We start from the raw sequence: 21,308 nt of genomic DNA on the forward strand, positions 1-21,308 counted from the left end.
GACCTCTGCCCTTTGAAAAACAACATAGACCAGGGAAGACTGACTTAGTATGACACCAAAACAAAGTAAAATGTTCTGTTATTGTCTATTCATTAAATGAAAATATTTTCACCTTAACAGTTTGACCAGGTCTATCAAATCTACATAGACCAAATTTGAGACTATAGGCTATTTTATGACAACAACCTTGAATAAAAAAATCATACATTTGTCAGATGATCTAGTTTGTTCTGCCAACATCTATCAACGCAGGTATAACTACAACACCTGTGATTTGTTGAGTGTACAAAATAATATATATATAATGAAAAAAATAAAAAAAACCCTGAATCATTGAAGTTTCAATTTAACAATATGCTGAGACCAGTTTTGCTATCCCAATAAATTAGGTAAGCCTAGGATTTGTAGAGGTGAAGCTGGTCTTAGATCAGGCTACAGCTTCTGCCAATTTTGCAAGTTCAGATGAATCGGTGGGAGGGGAATGTGAAGGGGCGGGGCAAAGAGTGAAAACACAGGGAATAAATGCGATTCTAAATATAGCCAATGGTTCTGCTGGGGTGGAGCTAATCCTCTTTGCAGTAGAATTACTGGTCGTGGGATTAGAGAGCTTTACTCTGGGCAAGACATGCACTCTCTATAAAACTGTCCCAGCGCAGGCCATGAAAACTAGCTCTGAGCTGGGGGGAAAGGGTAGCTAAATCCTAATATGTCACTGATGTTAGTTTGAGGAGGAAATTGTTCCATGACATGCTCGTGAAAGACGCAAGGAGTTTTATAAAGGAAGTGTATCTTCTAAAGTATCTTTTTAATATTAATAATAATACAAATTCATAATAATAACTATATATATATATATATATATATATATATATATATATATATATATATATATATATATATATATATATATATATATAAATAATGTATTATTTATTATTATTATTTAAAATATGCCACTAAAATTTCACTTTCATAGCTAAAATAATTTCTAGCACAACTATAATTTGTGTTAATGTTGGTTTATCTAAATTATCATATTAAAACCTATTTAAGAGATCATCTTTGGCATTTTCCATGAACAATCTTTAACATAGATATGCATTACAACAGCATTAGACCCTTTTCAACCCCACCCCCCACTTGTCCACTGTGTTCTTTAAACTGGATGTGGACTCTTGCATTTGGTCTGGCAGCATCAAGTGTGGGGAGATTCAATCTGGATGATCATGAGGTCGGCCCATAATCCCCTGCTCTGTTAAATTGACATGTAGGGCTTGCCTTCTGAAACTCTCAGCAAGGATTTTCCTTTGGAATTTTCTCTTTTTCTTTTCGTCTTTTTTTTAATTATTATTATTATTTGTACTGAACAACACTGACACAGAGGAATATTCATTCTGGTAAGTTAACGCAATTTCAGTTTAAATGAATTTCAGGACTGCTTTCAAAGCCATTGCTTTTAAATGTTGCATTTGATGAATGCTCCACATTTACAGTATCTTAATATCCATTCATAGCAGAATTTTTACATTTTCTAAATAATTATAAACCATGATTATTCGCTGTTTTATTCTCCTTTTAAGAGAAATGATATTCATAAGAAGAGATTAGATTTACACTTTGAAAGTGACATTGCATACTAGTTTCTTGCATCAGTAAATGTAACAGATCTATAAAACTGATGGAAAAGCAAAATGCCTCCATACCCCAAGCCATGATATGTTCTAATTCAGGATCTGCAACAGATTGTTTATTGACTTTTATAGCCATTGACATTTTCTATATCCATTAGCCCTATCTGTCTGGTGAGTTTAAGGAATCAAATGACAACAGTTCTTTGACAGAAACAGAAAATTGCTACTGGTATATGTAATTTTTATAAATACATTATTAAATGCTATGCTGTATTTTTGCTCCACTTCCAAACAATTCGCAGTCGAATATATCAAATATATATATATAAAATTAATCCCCAATGCTAAAGCATGCCAAGAATCAATTAAAAATTGTCCAAATGTGTCCCAATTACCAAATGATTATAGACTTACTCGTCGATAGAGTAGATCGTCATTACTCTTCATATCAAAGAGAAATTTGGAAAGTATAAAAGATGTCATATGTGTAACAGATGTAAGAGTACACATTTTTGAAAAGGGGATGAAGGTGATACACCCTCTGATATTTCCCACAGACAGCAGCGTTCTTGACAGTTTAGGTGACATGCCTAAGCAAACATGCCCTTCAGAGTTGCCCTCCATTAGGTATGTCTCCTCCCAGGCAGTGACATCATGACCCACCCACACCATGTGCACTATAAGCCATATATGGACATCTCACCTCACAAACAGTACATTTCTGTTAGTGTGAAACTTCTCTTTTAGCAATTAAAATTACTTTAGCTTGGTAGGTTGAGTATAAGGGTTGTTGGCACATAACATGTCAATTAATGGTTATTTTTTACATTTATTTTATTTAACATTTTAGGTGCTGCACCTGAGCACATATTGTACTATTTTTAATCTCCTTTTAACATTTTTGCAGTTTCTTTAAATGTTGCTTTGGTATGATAAATGAAATTGGTGATTCTTTACAATAAAGTTTCCATTAGTAAATGCATTAGGTATCATGAACTAACAATGAACAGCATTTATTACAGATATTACTACTCTTGGTACAAGTTAGTTTATGAAAATACAATTGCTCCTTATTAGCTCATGATAGTTCATAATGCATTATCTAATGTTAACATATACAACTTTTCTTTTTAAACATGTAAAAAGCTTTTATTTTTGAACACTAGTTAACAACATTAGTAAACATGACTAACAAGAACCAACCCTTTAAAAGCAATTATTAATCTTGGTTAATGTTAATTTCAATGTATTTAATGTATTTGTTAACATTAGTTAATGCACTTTGAACTAACATAACCTAACAATAGTTTTTTTATTGACTAAATTTAACTAATATTAAAAAATGCTTTAAAAATATATATTGTTCATTATTTGTTCATGATACCTAATGCATTAAATAATGTTAACAAATGGAAACTTGTAAAGTGTTACCAATGTATTAGTATATGTTGAATTTAAGTAAAAGTATTGTTCAATGTTAATTCATGTTAACAATATACTTAACTAATGTTAACAAACACAACCTTTTTGTAAAGTGTTATCATGAAATCAAGTACATGATTCTAAAAGAATTAGACAATATTTGATCCAAAATGTGCATTGCAATGCATTCACTGTTACAAATGCTTGAATATCACTATCCAGCCCAATAGTCCCAACAGATCTAAGGGCATGCATTTGTTAGGCCGTCATAGTACATGTTTAAAGTTACATAACAACCATCTGGGACTGTCAGATCACAATTACCAGGTTTAGGCGGGACACACGGTGACTGTACAGTAGATGCTTTTGCTCAATAATCTCCTTTTTAAATGTAATGTTCAAGCAAGACATAGCACATAGTGTTCTAGGATTAATAGTGTTAATGGTTTTTTTCCTCTCATGTATAATATTCTTATTCTTTGATTATTTCATCATTAGACATGTTTATCACCCTATAAATTTAATCTGGGAGTCACTGTTCATAGGGCAGAATCAAATCGAAAAACCACAGCTAAAACTTGTAAAAAGATATCTAAAGAATACTGTCAAGGTCTCGAGGCATTATTAGATTTTCATTGAGACATTAGTATGTTTATTAAGCCATTTTCCTTATAGGGACAGCAAGCTGGTCCCCACAGGAAATGAGCAAGATCTCCATTCCCTGGCACAATAACCAATGAGAGCTTGTGATTATTCTTTTTTGTATCAGACACTCATGTGCCAGCATGAAACCAGAATAAGTAACAGTACTAGTCTATATTTAATCATTTTTTTGTTAACATTTTCTGTTTCTGTTTTCTAATCAAATCTTTAAGTCAAATTTTTTAATTCCTGTTAATTAAACTTCTTAATTGCACACCAACATCAGTGCATATACCATTATTTTCCACAGTTGCACCAAAAGGTATTAGATATATTGGTATTAAATAGTAAAATAATAAATCAAGTGGCAACTGTAGACAAATGATAATTACATTTGTATTAGAAATCGACATGCTGCTTCCGAATGTTCTTGTACCTTGAAATCGACCCCATTCTGCCGAATTCCTGACTAGCGTCTTTCCCTTTTAAGACATGCAGGTAATGAGCAAGATCTTTGAGCTTGTGGCGTGAACAATCTGAGAGACACAGTATCTGGTCCTGTAGAAACCAGGAAGTAAATGCATTCACACCGGGCCGTAGCTTATGGGGTAAAAGGTGGTAACAATTCTAGGGGCCCACAGATCAAGGGGGGCCCACATATTTTTTTTTATTTTATCTAAGGGGCCCAGGGGGCCTGGGTAGCTCAGCGAGTATTGATGCTGACTACCACCCCTGGAGTCGTGAGTTCGAATCCAGGGTGTGCTGAGTGACTCCAGCCAGGTTTCCTAAGCAGCCAAACTGGCCCTGTTGCTAGGGAGAATAGAGTCACATGGGGTAACCTCCTTGTGGTCCTGATTAGTGGTTCTCGCTCTCAATGGGGTACGTGGACAGTTGTGCGTGGATCGCAGAGAGTAGAATGAGCCTCCACATGCTGTGAGTCACTGTGGTGTCATGCACAAAGAGCCACATGATAAGATGAGCAGATTGAAGGTCTCAGAAGTGGAGGCAACTGAGACTTGTCCTCTGAGTAACCGCACCACCACGAGGACCCAAGTAGTGGGAATTGAGCATTCCACAAATGGGAGAAAAGGGGGGGCCCAGACAATACACAGTCAGAAGGCCCAGAAATCCATGCTACGATTAACATAAACAATGGTGAGTGCAATTCAGTCATTCGTCGGTTGCATTTTTGCTTTAAAATGGAATTTTTACTTCACTGACGTTTAGGGATATGGATTGGATTTTGGTAATTTATGGATTATGTAGTACATCAAAAATTCGCTTTTGGCTACACTCTGTGGACATTTCACCCAGAAACTGGATTTTTCAAGAGATAGAAAACTTAGTATTTGCTGAAACCACATCAACAGATGTTTCAACCAATTGCATTTATGGCAAAGATCTGCTTCACTGAAATTTAATGCTAATGCAAATGTTCTTGTTATGCAGGTGCAGAATGTGGCCTTGTGTAGAACCAACCAAAGGGAAATATCTCATTGTCAACATAAATATTGAGGCCTTAACTTAAAAGAGGGGCACATAAAAGCATTTTTGGACCTTGCATCTGGAAGTTTGACCAAAGGCGGGGAGATTTTAGGGGATAATGCCAATTTAGCTAATTTCGTCTGCAAGAATATAACTGATTCAAGCCAACATGGATGACCCATACCAAAACAATATAAACCAGCAGGGAGAAACCTACCCTACATATAAAGAAGACAATTACCCCTATCAGACAGACTACCCACCTCAGGAGGAAGATGCTGCCAGTGATGCCACAGAGGGAAATGATGAAGATGATCAGATGTATGAGGGGGAGTACCAGGGCATCCCCCATCCGGATGAGATCAAGGAAGCGCGGAGAGCTGCACGAAGGGAAGCCCGGATGAAGGCCAGGATGGCTGCTGAGGCTGAAGAGGAGACATTGCCAGAGCAGTACGAGACCATCATGGAAGACTGTGGCCACGGGCGTTTCCAGTGGACCCTCTTCACGGTGCTGGGCCTGGCCCTCATGGCTGATGGGGTGGAATGCTTTGTAGTGGGTTTCGCCCTTCCCAGTGCTGAGAAGGACATGTGCCTGTCCAATGCTGACAAGGGCATGCTTGGTAAGTGAGGAAGGGAGGGTTCAGAATAAACTTCATTTCTGATCAGACAACATACATTTGATAAGAATTTTATAATATTTTATTTACCAAAAAAAAGGCTTTAGTAAAAGTATCAGACTTACACTCTGTGACCACTTTATTAGTACACTTGTATACCTACTTATTCATGCAATTATCTAATCAGCCAATCATGTGAGAAATCATGCTAGAAATGTTGCCACAAAGCAGAGCGATCTACTTTGCTTCAAAGTAGACTAAAATACAATTTAATTATCAAACTTAAACTAAAGATCAGGAAAATCAAAGACAAAGAGGATTGATACTTCATATAATTTAGGCTAAATAAAATAAACAAATCATTTACGTACATGACTTCCGCTGGTGTGAACTTCGCTACAGAGAGATGAAGAGCTCAAGTTCAAACACTAAATGGGCATGCTTTTTTCTTGTATTTGGAGAAAAAAAAGTTATAAGAAGCTGTTTGTCAGTGTATGTGGACCATATGCACATCCGTTTTCCATTTTAGGCTTCTATTAAAGAGGCTTTTTCATGGGAAGACCGTTAATTCTAAGTAGGGTAGTTTTAGGTTTGCCGTTTGTTGTATATTCGCCTACTGTGTGTATGGTCCATTTGAAGAGTCCACCCACTGCACTAAAACATCGGTGGTCAAAATGTGGGAGGGCACAGTGCTCAGGTTTAGTGTGATTACACACAGCAGGTGATAAAACAACACCATGGGGTATATAAGAAACAGCTTGTAAAGTATTTCCTAGGTTGCATGTCATAATTATTGTGGCGCAATGCTACCACGTACTTATTATTATTTCCCTCAGTAGGCCTAATGTGGTAAAACCGACATCTTTTCTCGTAATAATGAGATATTATGTCATAAAAAGGACATAGTTTCTTGTAATAATGAGATATTATGTCATAAAAAGGACATAGTTTCTTGTGATAATGAGATATTATGTCATAAAAAGGACATCTTGTGATATGAGATATTGTCGTAAAAATTACATATTTTCTCGTAATGAGATATTATGTCATAAAAACGACATCTTTTCTCATAAAAACGAGATATTATGTAAATGGTAAATGGTCTGCACTTACATAACTCCTTTTTAACCTTAACTGCATTCAAAGCACTTTACACTGTGACTCATTCACCCATTCACACACACATTCACACACCAATGACGACAGAGCTGCCATGCAAGGTGCTAGCCTGCAATTGAGAAGCAACTTGGGGTTCAGTGTCTTGCCCAAAAGCACTTCGCCATGTGGAGTGGTGTGGGCCAGGAATCGAACCACCAACCCTGCGATTAGTGGCCAACCCGCTCTACCACCTGAACCATAACGAGATATTTGGTCATAAAATCGACATCTATTTTTGTAATATCGTAAAAATTTGATCATCTGTAATTTTAGCAAGATGTTTTGAGCATCTAACAAATTAACTTTATGTCCCAGCCCACCTGTTCTAACAGTTCGGTGTAGCTACTCAGTGGTAAATGTATCCTACACGTAAAATGTTTTTATTTTGGAACATTTTGTCAAGTCAGCATGGAGTTTTGGGATGGATTTTGGGATTTTTCTCCAGAATCGCCAGATTTTGGAGGAACATATTTCAATAAATGAAGCTGGGCAATGTTTTCTGAACTGTGTTAGGGTAAACTGCCGGTCAAGATGTTTTGGAGTGTTCGCAAAAAGGACGAGAATAATATGTGTTTGATAAAAAAGATATGATAAGTGTAAAATTGTAAAAGTAGCTATTTTAATGACAATTCGAAAATAATGCAAGAATTTCATTGACCACTTATCAAATAGATCATGTAACAAATGATTGCATATGATAGATATATTGTACATATTTATAAGAGATTGTTCATCGTTTGTGAATTTCACATCAATTATTCTTTAAACAATGAATATATAAATAGAAATAAAATCCATTGTTTTGTCGGGCATTTAAATGAATACAACTGTTGTATTAAAATGCATTGTAATGAAAATAATAAAATAAAATATAATTTTTTGTTTGACATTTAATTTGCCATAATGTGTGAAATGAACAATGTTTTTTTTTTTTTATTCAAAACATGTTTTTTTTTTTTCTAAAGATTACTCAATTCAATTTTATTTTATTTGTCTTATTTTTTATTTAATTTTTTGGAGAATTGTTTGAGAATTACAGCTCACCAACAAGTTCACAAAAGCCAAAGTCAAACAGTTTATATTTTGTGTTATTGTTTACTTCCATAAAATTGATTTATGGCTTAAACAGAGAAGGAAATAAAGATTATTGTTATTTATATATACTGAGCAGTGCTGCAAAAACCAACAAGCGCAAATGACCGTAGAAACTGTCAGTTGTTAAGTGTCATAATTTCGTTATTACGAGAAAATGTGAATATGAAATAATATATTATTAATATGAGGAAATTTGTTGTTTATACAACATAATATCTCTGTATTACGAGAAAAGATCTTGTTTTTAACGGCATGATATCTCGTTATTGCAAGAAAAGATGTCGGTTATACAACATATCTTGTTATTATGAGAAAAGGTGTTGTTTTTACAACATAACAGAGTGAAAAATATAATAAGTACGTGGCAGCATTGTGCCACCGTACATAATAAGGGAGAAGCAGGAAAAGTTTGAATCAGGAATGAAGGTTGCCTGCTGTCTGGTACAGGAGTGATGTGTAATTCATAGGGACATTCACAATCCGTGCCACGTGTCTGATAATCGCTTATCCCATTCTCCAATTAGTGGGTGTGTGTGTGTTTGTGTGAGATGCAGAGCACCGTTAAAGGCGGAGGGAAGGCAAGAGAGGAGACCGCGTTTTATTTAATTCAAAGTAATAGGATACCATTAAATCAATTCCACTATGCCAACAAAAGTCTTCATTTAAAATACTTTAGTTTACACACAAAAAAGACACTTTATAACATCCTCTATTAAAACGGCATTAACTAAATACTAAATGAAATCCTGTGGGCCCTATTTTAAGAGTTTAACAGTGCTATGCTTTTAGTCATAGATTTGGTATTTTCATGCAAGCGAGCATTAAGTCTAGGCGCAAATGGGTTTGGCAATTTAATGCAATTTTATTCTGGGGTTCTTCTCCGGATATTGCACCATCTGCATCTAAAAATGTCTGAATTCAAATAAGAGTTTTAAAAAATTAAAATACAATCAAAACAATTATGGTAATAAAGTGGTCAAAATATCATAAAAAAAGACCTCCCCATATCCAAACATTTTACCCTCTCCAAGTTCTTTCACTGACTTAAAAATCCCTCTTCAAGAACGGGTAGAAAATTACTAAAACAAATTATATCATAAATACATTGTAAATATAAACATAACAATATTAAAAATAATAATTTTAAAATAAACCTTGACCTCTAGAAAGTTTGACACAAATCTCATACATTTTTGTTTCATGAAACGACTACGGCAGTGATTGTAAGTGACATCATTTGATGTTTCACTATATTTTCTTTAGGTGTTTTGACATTAACTTTATTACCACCTGCTGCTGGAATCTCCAAACTGCAAATGCAGGAAATGAATTCAGACTTTGCGCAGAAAACTTGCTTTTGAAACATCTTGACGATTACCCCAATCACCTATCTAAAAAGCAAATTGCGCTTTGCATCACTTCATTAACCTTTAAAATGCCCACAGTTTGCGCACATGCACCAATAGATAGCGCAAACACTCCCACCCATGCCCAATTGACCTTTTGTGCTGGCACGAAAATTGTGCTTAGAATTAGCATTCTCGTGAAAACTGGATAAGATCCTGATCATGCACCTATTGGGGTCATGAAAATAGAGACCTGTACATGATGACAAATGACTAAATAAAATGCTTGCAGAATAGTACTGAATGTGTGTTCATACAGAATATGATTATATACACAAAATTACACTTGTCAAAATTTCATCATGACACATTTAACTATTAGGACATGAACTATGCTGTCAAGTATTATATAATGTTTGTTAATGACTAATTAAAGTAATTATAATGACTTACTGGATGATTTTGTATCATGGAAGACAAACAATGCTGTAAATTTAGGAGTATTCTGTAAAATATTGCAGAGTTATCGGTTAGCTTCAACATGAGTTATGGTTCTTATTTATCAGTAGCGAATTGTGTTTTTTCTTTTCTTTTTTTTTTCAGGTTTAATTGTGTATGTGGGCATGATGATTGGTGCTGTTGTATGGGGTGGTCTGGCGGATAAACTGGGCCGACGGCAGTGCTTACTGTACGCTCTGTCAATCAACTGCATCTTCTCGTTCCTGTCCTGTTTCGCCCAGAGCTACGGCTTCTTCATCTTCTTCAGACTCTGTTCAGGAATTGGGTAAGACTTAAAGCAGGAAGAATAATAGCAAGTTGACAAGTTGAAAAAGAAAGTTTGATGAACCATGATGAACTTGTGACAATTGGCACACAAAGACTCACTTGGACATACAGTGGGGTCCAAAAGTCTCAGACCACATAAAAAATCTGGGATTTTTCATGTAAACCTAACATTTTAGGATTGTGAAATGTTTCTTTTAAAAGAAATGACATGCAGTAAAATGAAGAAGAAAAAAATTCTAGATCACTAATCAAATCAGAACATTTGTGACATATGTTTGTACACTCTTTGTACAAAAGGTCAGATTGCCTTACTTCCAAAGAAGCACACAAGACTTTCTTTGAAACATTCTCTAATCTTGCTGAATAACATGGACCATCAAGCTTTGCACAAACTCATGAAGTCTATGTCTGTGCATGCTGTCAATAAAGCAAAAAGGGGACAAAATACTAAGAAATTCCTGTAAATGTTTCACATTTTCCCTGTGATGGACTGGACACCTGTCCATTGTGTTTCCCTGCCTTCAGCCAGAGACAACTGGGATAGGCTCCAGCACTACCCGTGACCCAACATAGGATATAGGACTTACAATGGAAGTGAATGGGGACATCTTTTTTTAGGGTTTAACCCTTCCTTGGACTTATGGGTCAATTTGACCCTTTTGAATTTTTAACACTGATCAACTTAACGAAAGTTTCCGACCTGAAACATAATGTCAATCCTACACAGAGGTGATGTGAACTTGGCAATATCATTTTTATAAATTTAATGTATTTATACACAAAGCTACAAAAAAAATGAAAGTCCCTACATAGTCCATAAGGGTCAAATTTAACCTTTTTCATGTTCAATTTCAAAAGCTTATAATACAGGCTCTGTTTGCTCTCTCTCTAATTTTGGTCTTAATTCATTCATCTTGGTGCCAGCTAACACTAGAATTTTTCATTCCAATATACAGTTCTGAAAGGTAGGGGACGACTGCAATGCAGCATCAAAAATATTGTTAAAAAAATACTTCAAAAGCTTGTAATAAATGCTCTGTTTGCTCGATCTCCCTACTTTTAGACTTAGTTTTTTTTTATCAATTTCTATCATAACATACAGATCTGAAAGTGCAGATCAGATCAGACCCCCATGTTGCTTGTGACTCTGCCCATAGACATCCAGTTTTTGGGGAGAAGCACCATCCTTTACCCATGTTTTGTGGAATATCTTGTACAATGAATGGACTGCAAGTTATCTTAGTGTCATTTGAAAGCTAAGAACATCAGGTTTGCAATGATGTATAATATTACATTTTTTTGTTTATAATACATTTTTGTTGAACTGCATTTTTTTATGGACATTCGAGACATAACAGTGGATTATTTACCCAGACAAGCTGAGGGACAAGTAAAAATAGACTCATTTGGTAGAAAACAACCTAAGGTAAGAGCTGAGTATTGAAATTTTGAGGCTTCTCAAAAAAGACCAGATGTCTATGGGCGGAGCTGGGGCCCCTGCCTTTCAGATCTTATACAAATCTTATTTCTAATGTTAGCTGCACATAGATGAGCAATTTAACACCAAAAGTATAGAGATAGAGACAAACGATTTATGACCAAAAGTAGAGCAATAGAGCAAACAGAACCTTTATTACAAGCTTTTGAATTTGAACATAAAAAGGATTCATTTGACCCTAAGGGCAATGTAAGGACTTGATCTTAAAGACCACAGAAGTGTTAAAAGCACTTAAATAATTATTATGTTAAAACTCACGTCATCATCATGGCAACAATGTTGTAAAATTGGCTAGACATTTACACAGAAAAGGTTAGTAAATAATTGTATCCATCTTAAATCATGTTTACATGCATATTTTTTTATCTGTTGTGGCTATAATCTTTCAACAGTGAGTATTTTAATATTCAAAAATTGGCCCCTTTCACTTCCATTGTAACTGTAACCCAGACTTTTGCTTTTTTTATTTATTCTTTAAGAAAAGGAGGGACAAGTCTGATATACATTTTTGTGGTAATCAATATTATGCCACAAATGCTGTCGATTGAGCTTAACTTGTATTGAACCTGGACTTAAAGTGTTATTTAGGGAAATAGAACATGATTTTATAAAGCAACATTGTCTTATAACAATGTATTAACTATGTTGTAGCTATGAAATATTTTGCAGAAATGTTAATAATAATGTTATTAATAATATTAAAAGGTAATTCGGCACTGCTGATATAGTTGGCTCCTTTATGATAAACTAATGTGTTTTCCTCATTTGTTGGTTGATTTCATGTCATTTTATGTTACATTAATTAATGTAAAGTTTAACCACTTTTTAAATATGGCTTCTATATTGGCACGGTGGATTTGTAAAAAATCTGTTTATCACTGTATTTTTGTGGTTGATATCACACAGTGTCTCTCATTACTTCCTGTAGGATTGGTGGGTCGATCCCTGTTGTGTACACGTATTACTCTGAGTTCCTGCAGATAGACAAGAGAGGAGAACATCTCAGCTGGCTGTGTTTGTTCTGGATGCTCGGGGGACTGTACGCCTCCTTCACCGCCTGGGGAATCATCCCACATTATGGTAATAGTAATACAACCATAATAATTGTTCTGATGATTTGAATAATAATAATTGCTGCAAGCACATAAGAGCTGACATGAAAGAAAACACCAGACTAATTGAAGGGGGAATTTTATTAAAATGTAAGAATGGCATTGAGCAAATAACTTTTCCACCTACTGTACATCTGGCTTTTGTGATTATTAAACCCCTATACAGGAGCTGCGCATTAGAGAAGTCATGTTAAAGCAATATAAAAAGTTGGATATAAGTAGTCAGATTAGGACCAATATTTTCCCCCTGAAAATAATTTTTTGGGGAACTGTTTTCCTTCATGAGGACATTCTATTTCTAACCGTATAAAAAGACACAGCAGCAAACTAGATAGGTCTTAAATAGAATTGAATGAGATATATTAATGAGAAAAAATAGGGACCCATTTCAGGAGCAATTTTTGCATTTACATTTATGCATTTGTCAGATGCTTTTATCCAAAGCATCTTCCAGAGCATTCAAGGTATACATTTGATCAATTTTGCTTCCACATTTTAAATATTTGTGGGCATTATTGTAAATTTTCATATTTTCATGGTATTTTTGCCCTCGGCTCTGAATAAATATGTTTAAATAGTTATATCATTATTTCTTGAACCATGTTGTCATGTTTCCTGTATTTCTAAAGTTTCTGAGGGTTTTGGTGGCATTGTGTTGCAGGCTGGGGCTTCAGTATGGGTACAGAGTTCCAGTTCCACAGTTGGCGTGTGTTTGCGCTGGTTTGTTTCCTTCCCTCAGTCGCTGCTCTCGCTGGGCTAGTGTTCATGCCAGAAAGCCCCCGTTTCCTTCTGGAGGTAATAGATCTGCAGTATTAGTATCATCATGTAGGGCATGCAGAGTTTTTTTATTTTTTATTAAATGAATTCCACATTTTAGATGTTTTATTATGTAGTTAATTTAAAGTGAAACATCCCATTGCTCTACCTCTCTGCACCTTTAATATTCTTATTAATATGGTCCACAGAATGTAATGTACTTCAAAATAAATGGAATTAAACAGCCATTTAATGGGGCCCATCCTAGGGTACCGGAACTCTCTAAAAAACATGCCAACTTCCAGTGTGATCGTGTTTATTGATTGGCCAGCTACAGGCCTCACTAACACCTCTTCCAACAGCAACCTTCATTTGCCACAGGAAGTCTCCCACCTCTACACCAGGCTCATTGTCACTTTTGTAATTTTCAGACTGCAAGACACGACGAAGCTTGGATGATCCTGAGACAAGTCCATGACACCAACTGGAGGGCGAAAGGAGAGCCAGAGAAAGTGTTTCAAGTGTGTCAACTTTAAAACGATATATCACAAAACTACAGCACAGGAGACCATCACAAAGAACAATAACAGTGTTTTGGGCCTTGTATTTGATGAGTTTGTTGAATATAGGGGCTGAATTGATTGCATCTACAAATTCTATTATATTAAATAAATACCTCTTTTTCAGGTTTCTCAGATCAAAACACCCCTCACTCAGGATGATGAATTTATAGAGATTCAGAGTGAAACTGGCACTGCCTTCCAGAGATTCATGGTCCGACATATGACCCTGGTCAAACAGGTATGCAAATATATAGAAAATGTCAAAGGTTTATCTGAAAGAACGATCTGGATCCGCCACCATTGCCTGGCTATTAGTTAACCTGTCAGGTGCCTGCCAATGTTGCAAGTGTAACAACATTTAAAACAACAGCATCGTCATTTTGAATGACATTTCTATCATAAAGAGCCCTTTTCTCTGTTGATATATTTACTATTGAAACAGGAAGTTTGGGCAGGACATATTAAAGGGCTCATACATGAATGCAGTGGTTCCCAACCCTGTTCCTGGAAAAAACCCTGTTTTTGTCACTTGTTGCATTCAAGTTTAGTTTTAGATTTGTTTAGTGTGAGAATTAGTGGCATTGCTTTGTTTGGCATTGCTACGCATTCTCTCATCTTGTTTGTCTGTTGGCATGAGCGTATATTGCCTTGTTATATTGCCATTGAGAGCATTTGGCTTTGTTTTGTTTCTGTATCGCCGCATGTCTCTCTGTCTTACGTCATACCCTGCATCCTTGTTTGCTTATTATTAGTTAATTTTCCTCACCTGTCCCCTGTTAACCTGTTTGATTTCTCTCCCTATTTTAATCTCCTCATGTTGGCTGTCCAGTGCCAGTTCGTCTTGTTTCCATTCTTGTGTGCTTGTTTTCCAGTCGGTCAAGTTGGTTGGTCCTGTGTATTATTCCCATCCCTACCTCGGTCTGGTCGGACCTGTTCCTTGTTCCCATGCCCCAGCATGGATAATATTTCCTTTGTTTTTTCCCCTTTGGGAAAGTTTCTGTTTATTGTTTTCCCCCTTTTGGGAGTTTGAATTTTTACCTTTATTTATTTGTATTTAATAGAGATGTCTTTAAATCTAAAAGACATAAAGTTAAGAAAGCCACAATATGTCTACAATTAAAATAGCCCATAGGCTTTAGTTATATAACAGCCATGTACTGTGATTTTCTACATAATAGTGCTTTGTTTTGTGAATTAAGAGACTGATATTCTCATTATAGAGAGAATTTCATTGGACAAAAATCTGTGTAGTCAGCTATGTCCATTTCTCCAGTAAAATAACATGATTGAATTGCAAAAGTATGAAATGATTGTCTCTACTGTGGTCCAAAAGGTCATGAAGAACATGATGTCTCTGGCTGCACCTGAACTCAGACTCCATAGTTTGTTCATTGCCATTGTCTGGTTTACTATGGCCTTCAGGTGAGCAACTCTGTGTGCAATCATTTTCAAATGCACTCAAGCTTAGAAATTGCATGGAATAAGACAGCAGTGGATTGAGTTAAGGAATGACTTCATATACAATAAATGTCCTATTAATCTAACCATCGTCTTTTATTAACAGCAAATTACCTATTAATCCGTACATTTTCTCCTATGCAGCTATTATGGCCTGGGAGTGTGGTTTCCTGACCAGATCAAGTATCTGCAATATGAAGAGTATGAGTCCAACGTCAAGCTCTTTCATCGTGAGAAAGTGGAACGCTTTCATTTCAATTTCACTCTACAAAATCAGGTCCACAAAGAGGGGGAGTATATCCATGACAGGTACAATATCAGATTACCACATTAACTGTCAGTCCATCTTTAGAGCTTAAGTGTGTAATTAATGTGTGACTTGCGTCACCAAATAAAGAATATGAAGATATAATAAAAAACTTTAACATTCAAAAAAATTAACAGTAGGTGGACTTTTCTTCAGTTAAAATTGGTCTTTGCTTACCGAAATTCGAAAAACTGCCCCCAGTGGCCAAAGCAGTAAGTGTTGTTAGGCATATGGGCATGTGTGAGCTTAATTTCCCAAGTGTAATGTCCACAGAGGGGCGCCAAAAGTGAGTTGTGAAGTGAGATGTTTGTGGCTGTATAGGCTGTAATACCGTGAAGAGAAATGCATATTTTTATAAACTGTACCCCCAGGCCAAACCCCACACCTAAACCTAAACATCAGTGGAGAACATTTTTAATGTTAGAGGGAAAAATGCAACCTCCGAATCGCCCTCTTCATTGATTATGCGAACATGAGTACTTCCTGGTTTCAATGCGGGATCCGAACCGGGGTATCCTACTCTACTGACTCAATGTGCTACAGGTCATGTCACAAAGGAAAATAAACATGCTGGAGCCAATGCAAACATGTATTATAAAAGATGGTTTTTGTCAATAAGGCTGCATATTATGGCCAATCCTAGGGTATTAGAACCCTCGAAAAAACATAATGATATTCCGTGTGATCATGTAGATATGTATATGACAATATAAATGATATTTTATCACTGAAGGAAAAATGTGGATCTATGCATTGATTGACCAGGATATTCTGTGTACTCTACCTGCAGGTTTGTCAATATAGAAATTAGAAATGTGAAGTTTGAGGACTCGCTGTTTGAGAACTGTTATTTTGAGGACGTCAAGTCAACAGAGTCCTTCTTTGAGAACTGCACCCTTAAAAACACAGTCTTCTACAATACTGGTATTCAAATCAGACATAATATTGAGCTCTATCTGATTAGAATGATGAATAATATTTTTGGTGGGCAATTTTTTGAATTATTGTGTTTCTTACAGACCTGTGGGAAGATTCAAAGTTCATTGACTGTAGGCTGGAAAATACAACGTTTTTGCACCCCAAAAAAGGCTGTCATCTAAACTTCCAGGAGGAAAATGACATCTTGATCTATTTAGTCAGCTTTCTCGGCAGTTTGTCTGTGTTACCGGGCAACATTATAGCAGGTCTATTAATGGATAAAATTGGAAGAATTAAAATTATAGGTGAGTGATTGCACAAAGCAGTTTATATTAGCTGAACGGTCATGGCTTATTTCAAGATGTTTTGAGACATCTCTAGCAACTTACAACTTGCTGTGTGGATTTATGTGTGTGTCCGCAGGGGGTTCTATGCTGGCATCGGCTGGCTGCACCTTCTTCCTGTTCTTGTGCTTCAGTCAGGGGGCGGTCATCACTTTCCAGTGCCTCTTCTTTGCAGCTGGTGCGGCAGCTTGGAACGGCATTGAGGTCATTACTGTTGAGCTCTATCCAGCCTCTAAAAGGTAAAACAAAGATCCATTTCTAAAGACATCTCAGGCATTTCTAATCAATAAAAGGCAGTTTAGGCAATGTAGCCGTTTTGAACATATCTTTCAATCTATGTCTTTATATACTGTACTGTTATTTATAAGATTTTCTTTAGCTGCATTTATATGTAACTAATCATTGGAAAGACTTTGAACATTAGAATGCTTTTAGATCTTTTCATAATTTTCTTGAATATTCATGCTACTGATACTGTGGCAACATTTTTAGCAACAGACCTATCGTACTACCATCAGGGGACACTTATTTGACGTGAATGGAAATGAGGCTGTGACTGACAGCTGTAGAGTCTGTTTAATATGTTCTGTTTGTCTTAAGGTTCAAGCTCACGTCTAATTTTCACACCTCGTGTTTTCCGAAGCCCACTGGATGTATTGTACTTACTGTATCCCTGATGCCTCATTTTCATTCAAGTCTATGCTATTCCTTAAAAGTGTAAAGGGGATATGGGGGCTGGTTCATACACTTTTAAGCACAGAGAATAAAACCAAGATTTTTGGTTACAAAAACAAAAAGCTATTGAACATTTTCACTGTTATTGCCCAGGAAAAAGATCCAGTTCATCTAACACACAAAACAATTTATGAAACAGCAAAATATGTGAAAAGTAACATACAAAATTATCAAACCACTATTTTGGTCAAAACAATGTGCCCCTATAACAAAGTGACAACTTATATGAAAATAAAAAAATAACCTCGCCCTGAGGACATAATTCATCCTTTGAGTTAAAATGTACTTTCATTATATTGTTCACATTTGAGTCTAAACATGTGCCAGTTGTATTGTGTTCACTTGTTAACCCAACAGCTATAGCCAAAAAATATGAGCATATTGAAATTTTAGGTTTGAATGATTGAATTCACAAAAAGGATTTCAATTTAAAGGAATAGTTCACCATGAAATTCTAATTTTCTCATCACTTACTCACCCTCATGCCATCCCAGAAGTGTATGACTTTCTTTCTTCTGCAGAAGACAAATTAAAGTTTTTAGAAGAATTTCTCAGCTCTGTAGGTCCTCACAAGGCAAGTGAATGGTGACCAAAACTTTGAAATCCATATGGCTTCAGTGATTTAATCCATGTTGTCAGAAGTGATCCAGTGGTTTTTGGGTGAGAACAGCCCAAAATATAACTCCTTTTTCAGTATAAATATTGACATCAGCAGTCTCCTTGTCGAACATGATTTCAAGCTCGATTACACTTCCTATTGCGCCATCTATCACTTTGTGCATGCATCACCCAAAACAAACTGATCGCTTTAGAAGACATGGATTAAACCACACTGGATTCGAATGGATTACTTTTATGCTGCTTTTATGTGCTTTTTGGAACTTCAAAGTTTTGTTCACCATTCACTTGCATTGTATGGACCTACAGAGCTGAAATGTTCTTCTAAAACCTCTGTTTGTGTTCTGTAGAAGAAAGTGATAACACAGCTGGTTTGGCATGAGGGGGTAAATAATGAGGGACTTTTCATATAGGGGTGAACTATCCCTTTAAGAGGGTTTTGAAATGGGTGTCTGGACTCTGGAACCACCACATCAAGCACTGCTAGAGAAAACACACAATTGTGTAATTGTGCTTTTGACTGAATAGTAGCTTAGACAATGCCCTTGTGACAACTTCCTTGAATGACAGCTGGACAACTAGCCACGTGACAACTCTTCACTGTACTAACGTGTATCAGTACAGTTTTGTTTTACTAAGTAATATGAAAATACTACCTTTGTAAATGTTCTTATTTTTCCATACTATGCTCATTTACACTTACACACATACACTTATGTTCCCAGAGCCACAGCTTTCGGTGTGTTGAACGGCCTCTGCAAACTCGCAGCTATCATCAGCTGTTTCATCTTTGGCAAATTTATCGGCATTACCAAGATCATCCCCATCATCCTGTCCTTCTCTGCGCTAGTGTGTGGAGGACTGCTGGCATTTAAACTACCTGAGACACGCGAGGTCATTCTTCAGTGAAAAAGCCAAACTCCTCAAGCATCAAGGCCTCATACCAGCATTTGGTCCAGCTGGAATCTGGATTTCCTCATGTTTGGACTACTGAACACTGACAGCAAAAGGGCTGTATCATGTAAAGCTGATATGGTGTCATGTTATAGCCATTTTCCCTGAGTATTGAATCCGATATTTGGACATTTTTGGAAATATCTTTGCTACAATTAAACAAAACTTAGAAAATTAGAAGTCAGAGTAAGTCAAATCCCTCTATTTTTATTGAAACATACTGTAACTGACTTCCAACTATAAATCACAGCAGTTATATTTCTGCATTTTGCTTTTTGCAAGTGTTGTGTACATGTTGTTCTTTTTGTGATATTTTGGTCAGACAATTTTTTTGCATTTACTTTCTTCTTCTGATAACCTGCTTTTTGTCTAGTTATTGTTGTGCTGTATTTGTGTATTACTGTGATATATATGTATTTCACAATAGATCATTATATTTTCACTGTGTTTTAACTCTAATGCTGTTGGATTCCCATTTTTTCTAATATTATTTGTCATGCCTTTTCAGTAGAACATGATCATGCTATACAAAAATGGCATTGTTTGTAGGAAAATAGACATTTTTAAGATTTTACTTGAGATAAATGTCAATAATGTTAATTTCCTGTGAGAAGAGTTTTAGATTATGCAATAATTGTTCTGTTTATTAAATCGTGTGGATAGTAAATATGAAGGAGGGCCTCAAAAATGTTCATTTATGGGTATTATACATGTTTCACATTTGACTACAGAGAAGGCTACGTACATGTATTTTCTTTCTTTTTTTAAGATGACATCTCCAATAGGTTAATACTGTCTACAAAAGAGGCTTTATATTCCATAGCTAGTAATAATGGCTTTATGAAAGGGAATGCATAATTAAGCCTTTTTATATTTCATATTCAAAACGTCATGGAAGAAAAGCCCAATTGAATTTGTTTTGTTTGTTCTGGTTTGTGATGGTATAAAAATAAAACATTACTTTCAATTCTTGACTAGTTCCCATGCTTTTCTGTGAGTAAAAGGATGGCAAGGCACTTGTAACAACAAGCCCATTGCACACGTGTGAGTAAGTCACACCTCTGGTCACGGTCATTTATTTATGCAAAAGGTGTTAAACCAGATTGAAAAATTGGCTTGGCCTTTTTTCTTTATAAAGTGAAATGTTACTCCACTAAATTGATTTAGATTGAATTTAACCATACCAATTGTGGCTACGTGTTTATAGCTTGATTATATTTGATCTCTGTTACAGTACAGTTCAATTTAAAGCTGTACAAGTTTACAGCCTTATTTCAAACATGAATTAAAGACAGAATTTGCATTTGCAATGACAGTTTCATTCATTGCACAATGTACATTCTTGGTTTATTTCTAGTCTGTGATTACGTTGCTTGTAACGTTTCACACCAAGGGTGAGAAAACCTTCACTCAGCTAGGTTGTGTCATGTCACAGTAAAGGTTAGGTTTTTTTAACTGTTATCAGCGAGACTGAACTAAAGTCATAGAAACAGCAATGGACATGCATGCTGCCAAATGAGCACTTTAGCATACTTGTGGCTTCATTAAAAGAGAAAAATGGACATGAAAATTTAGATATTGTTATTTGAGCCATTGTTGAGTTTCTGTGGGAGTTTTATAGAAGAGTGGAAAGACACACACACACAGATGCCAGCTTCAGTCATGTGTCTGCAGTACAGAGGTGCCAAATCTAGCACAATGCTGACTCACTCTCTCACTTTCTCACACTAACAGATGCAGACAGAGAGGACCGGCTAGAGGTCACAGGGCTTCGATCACAAAGTTCAGCAGGTAATCAAATTCTCAAGAGATACAGTAAATACAGACTAAGTAAAACATGTAACGGTTAACTAGTTACATGAT

The 21,308-nt window shown here is 35.9% G+C and overlaps 1 protein-coding gene across 1 annotated transcript; it reads left to right on the forward strand.

Annotated features, from left to right (window-relative positions):
• The first annotated feature begins 1,202 nt into the window (after positions 1–1,202).
• LOC127646718 (synaptic vesicle glycoprotein 2B-like) lies at positions 1,203–20,395 on the forward strand. Its single transcript, XM_052130558.1, has 13 exons — positions 1,203–1,397; positions 5,145–5,800; positions 10,000–10,180; positions 12,609–12,760; positions 13,454–13,587; positions 13,980–14,069; positions 14,236–14,349; positions 15,445–15,533; positions 15,714–15,878; positions 16,667–16,800; positions 16,896–17,099; positions 17,218–17,377; positions 19,217–20,395. Exons 2-13 carry the CDS (start codon positions 5,350–5,352, stop codon positions 19,398–19,400), a joined length of 2,058 nt encoding a protein of 685 aa, XP_051986518.1. The 5' UTR covers positions 1,203–1,397; positions 5,145–5,349; the 3' UTR covers positions 19,401–20,395.
• The last annotated feature ends 913 nt before the right edge of the window (positions 20,396–21,308 follow it).

This window comes from Xyrauchen texanus, chromosome 1, assembly GCF_025860055.1.
Source record: "Xyrauchen texanus isolate HMW12.3.18 chromosome 1, RBS_HiC_50CHRs, whole genome shotgun sequence".
NCBI lineage: Eukaryota > Metazoa > Chordata > Actinopteri > Cypriniformes > Catostomidae > Xyrauchen > Xyrauchen texanus.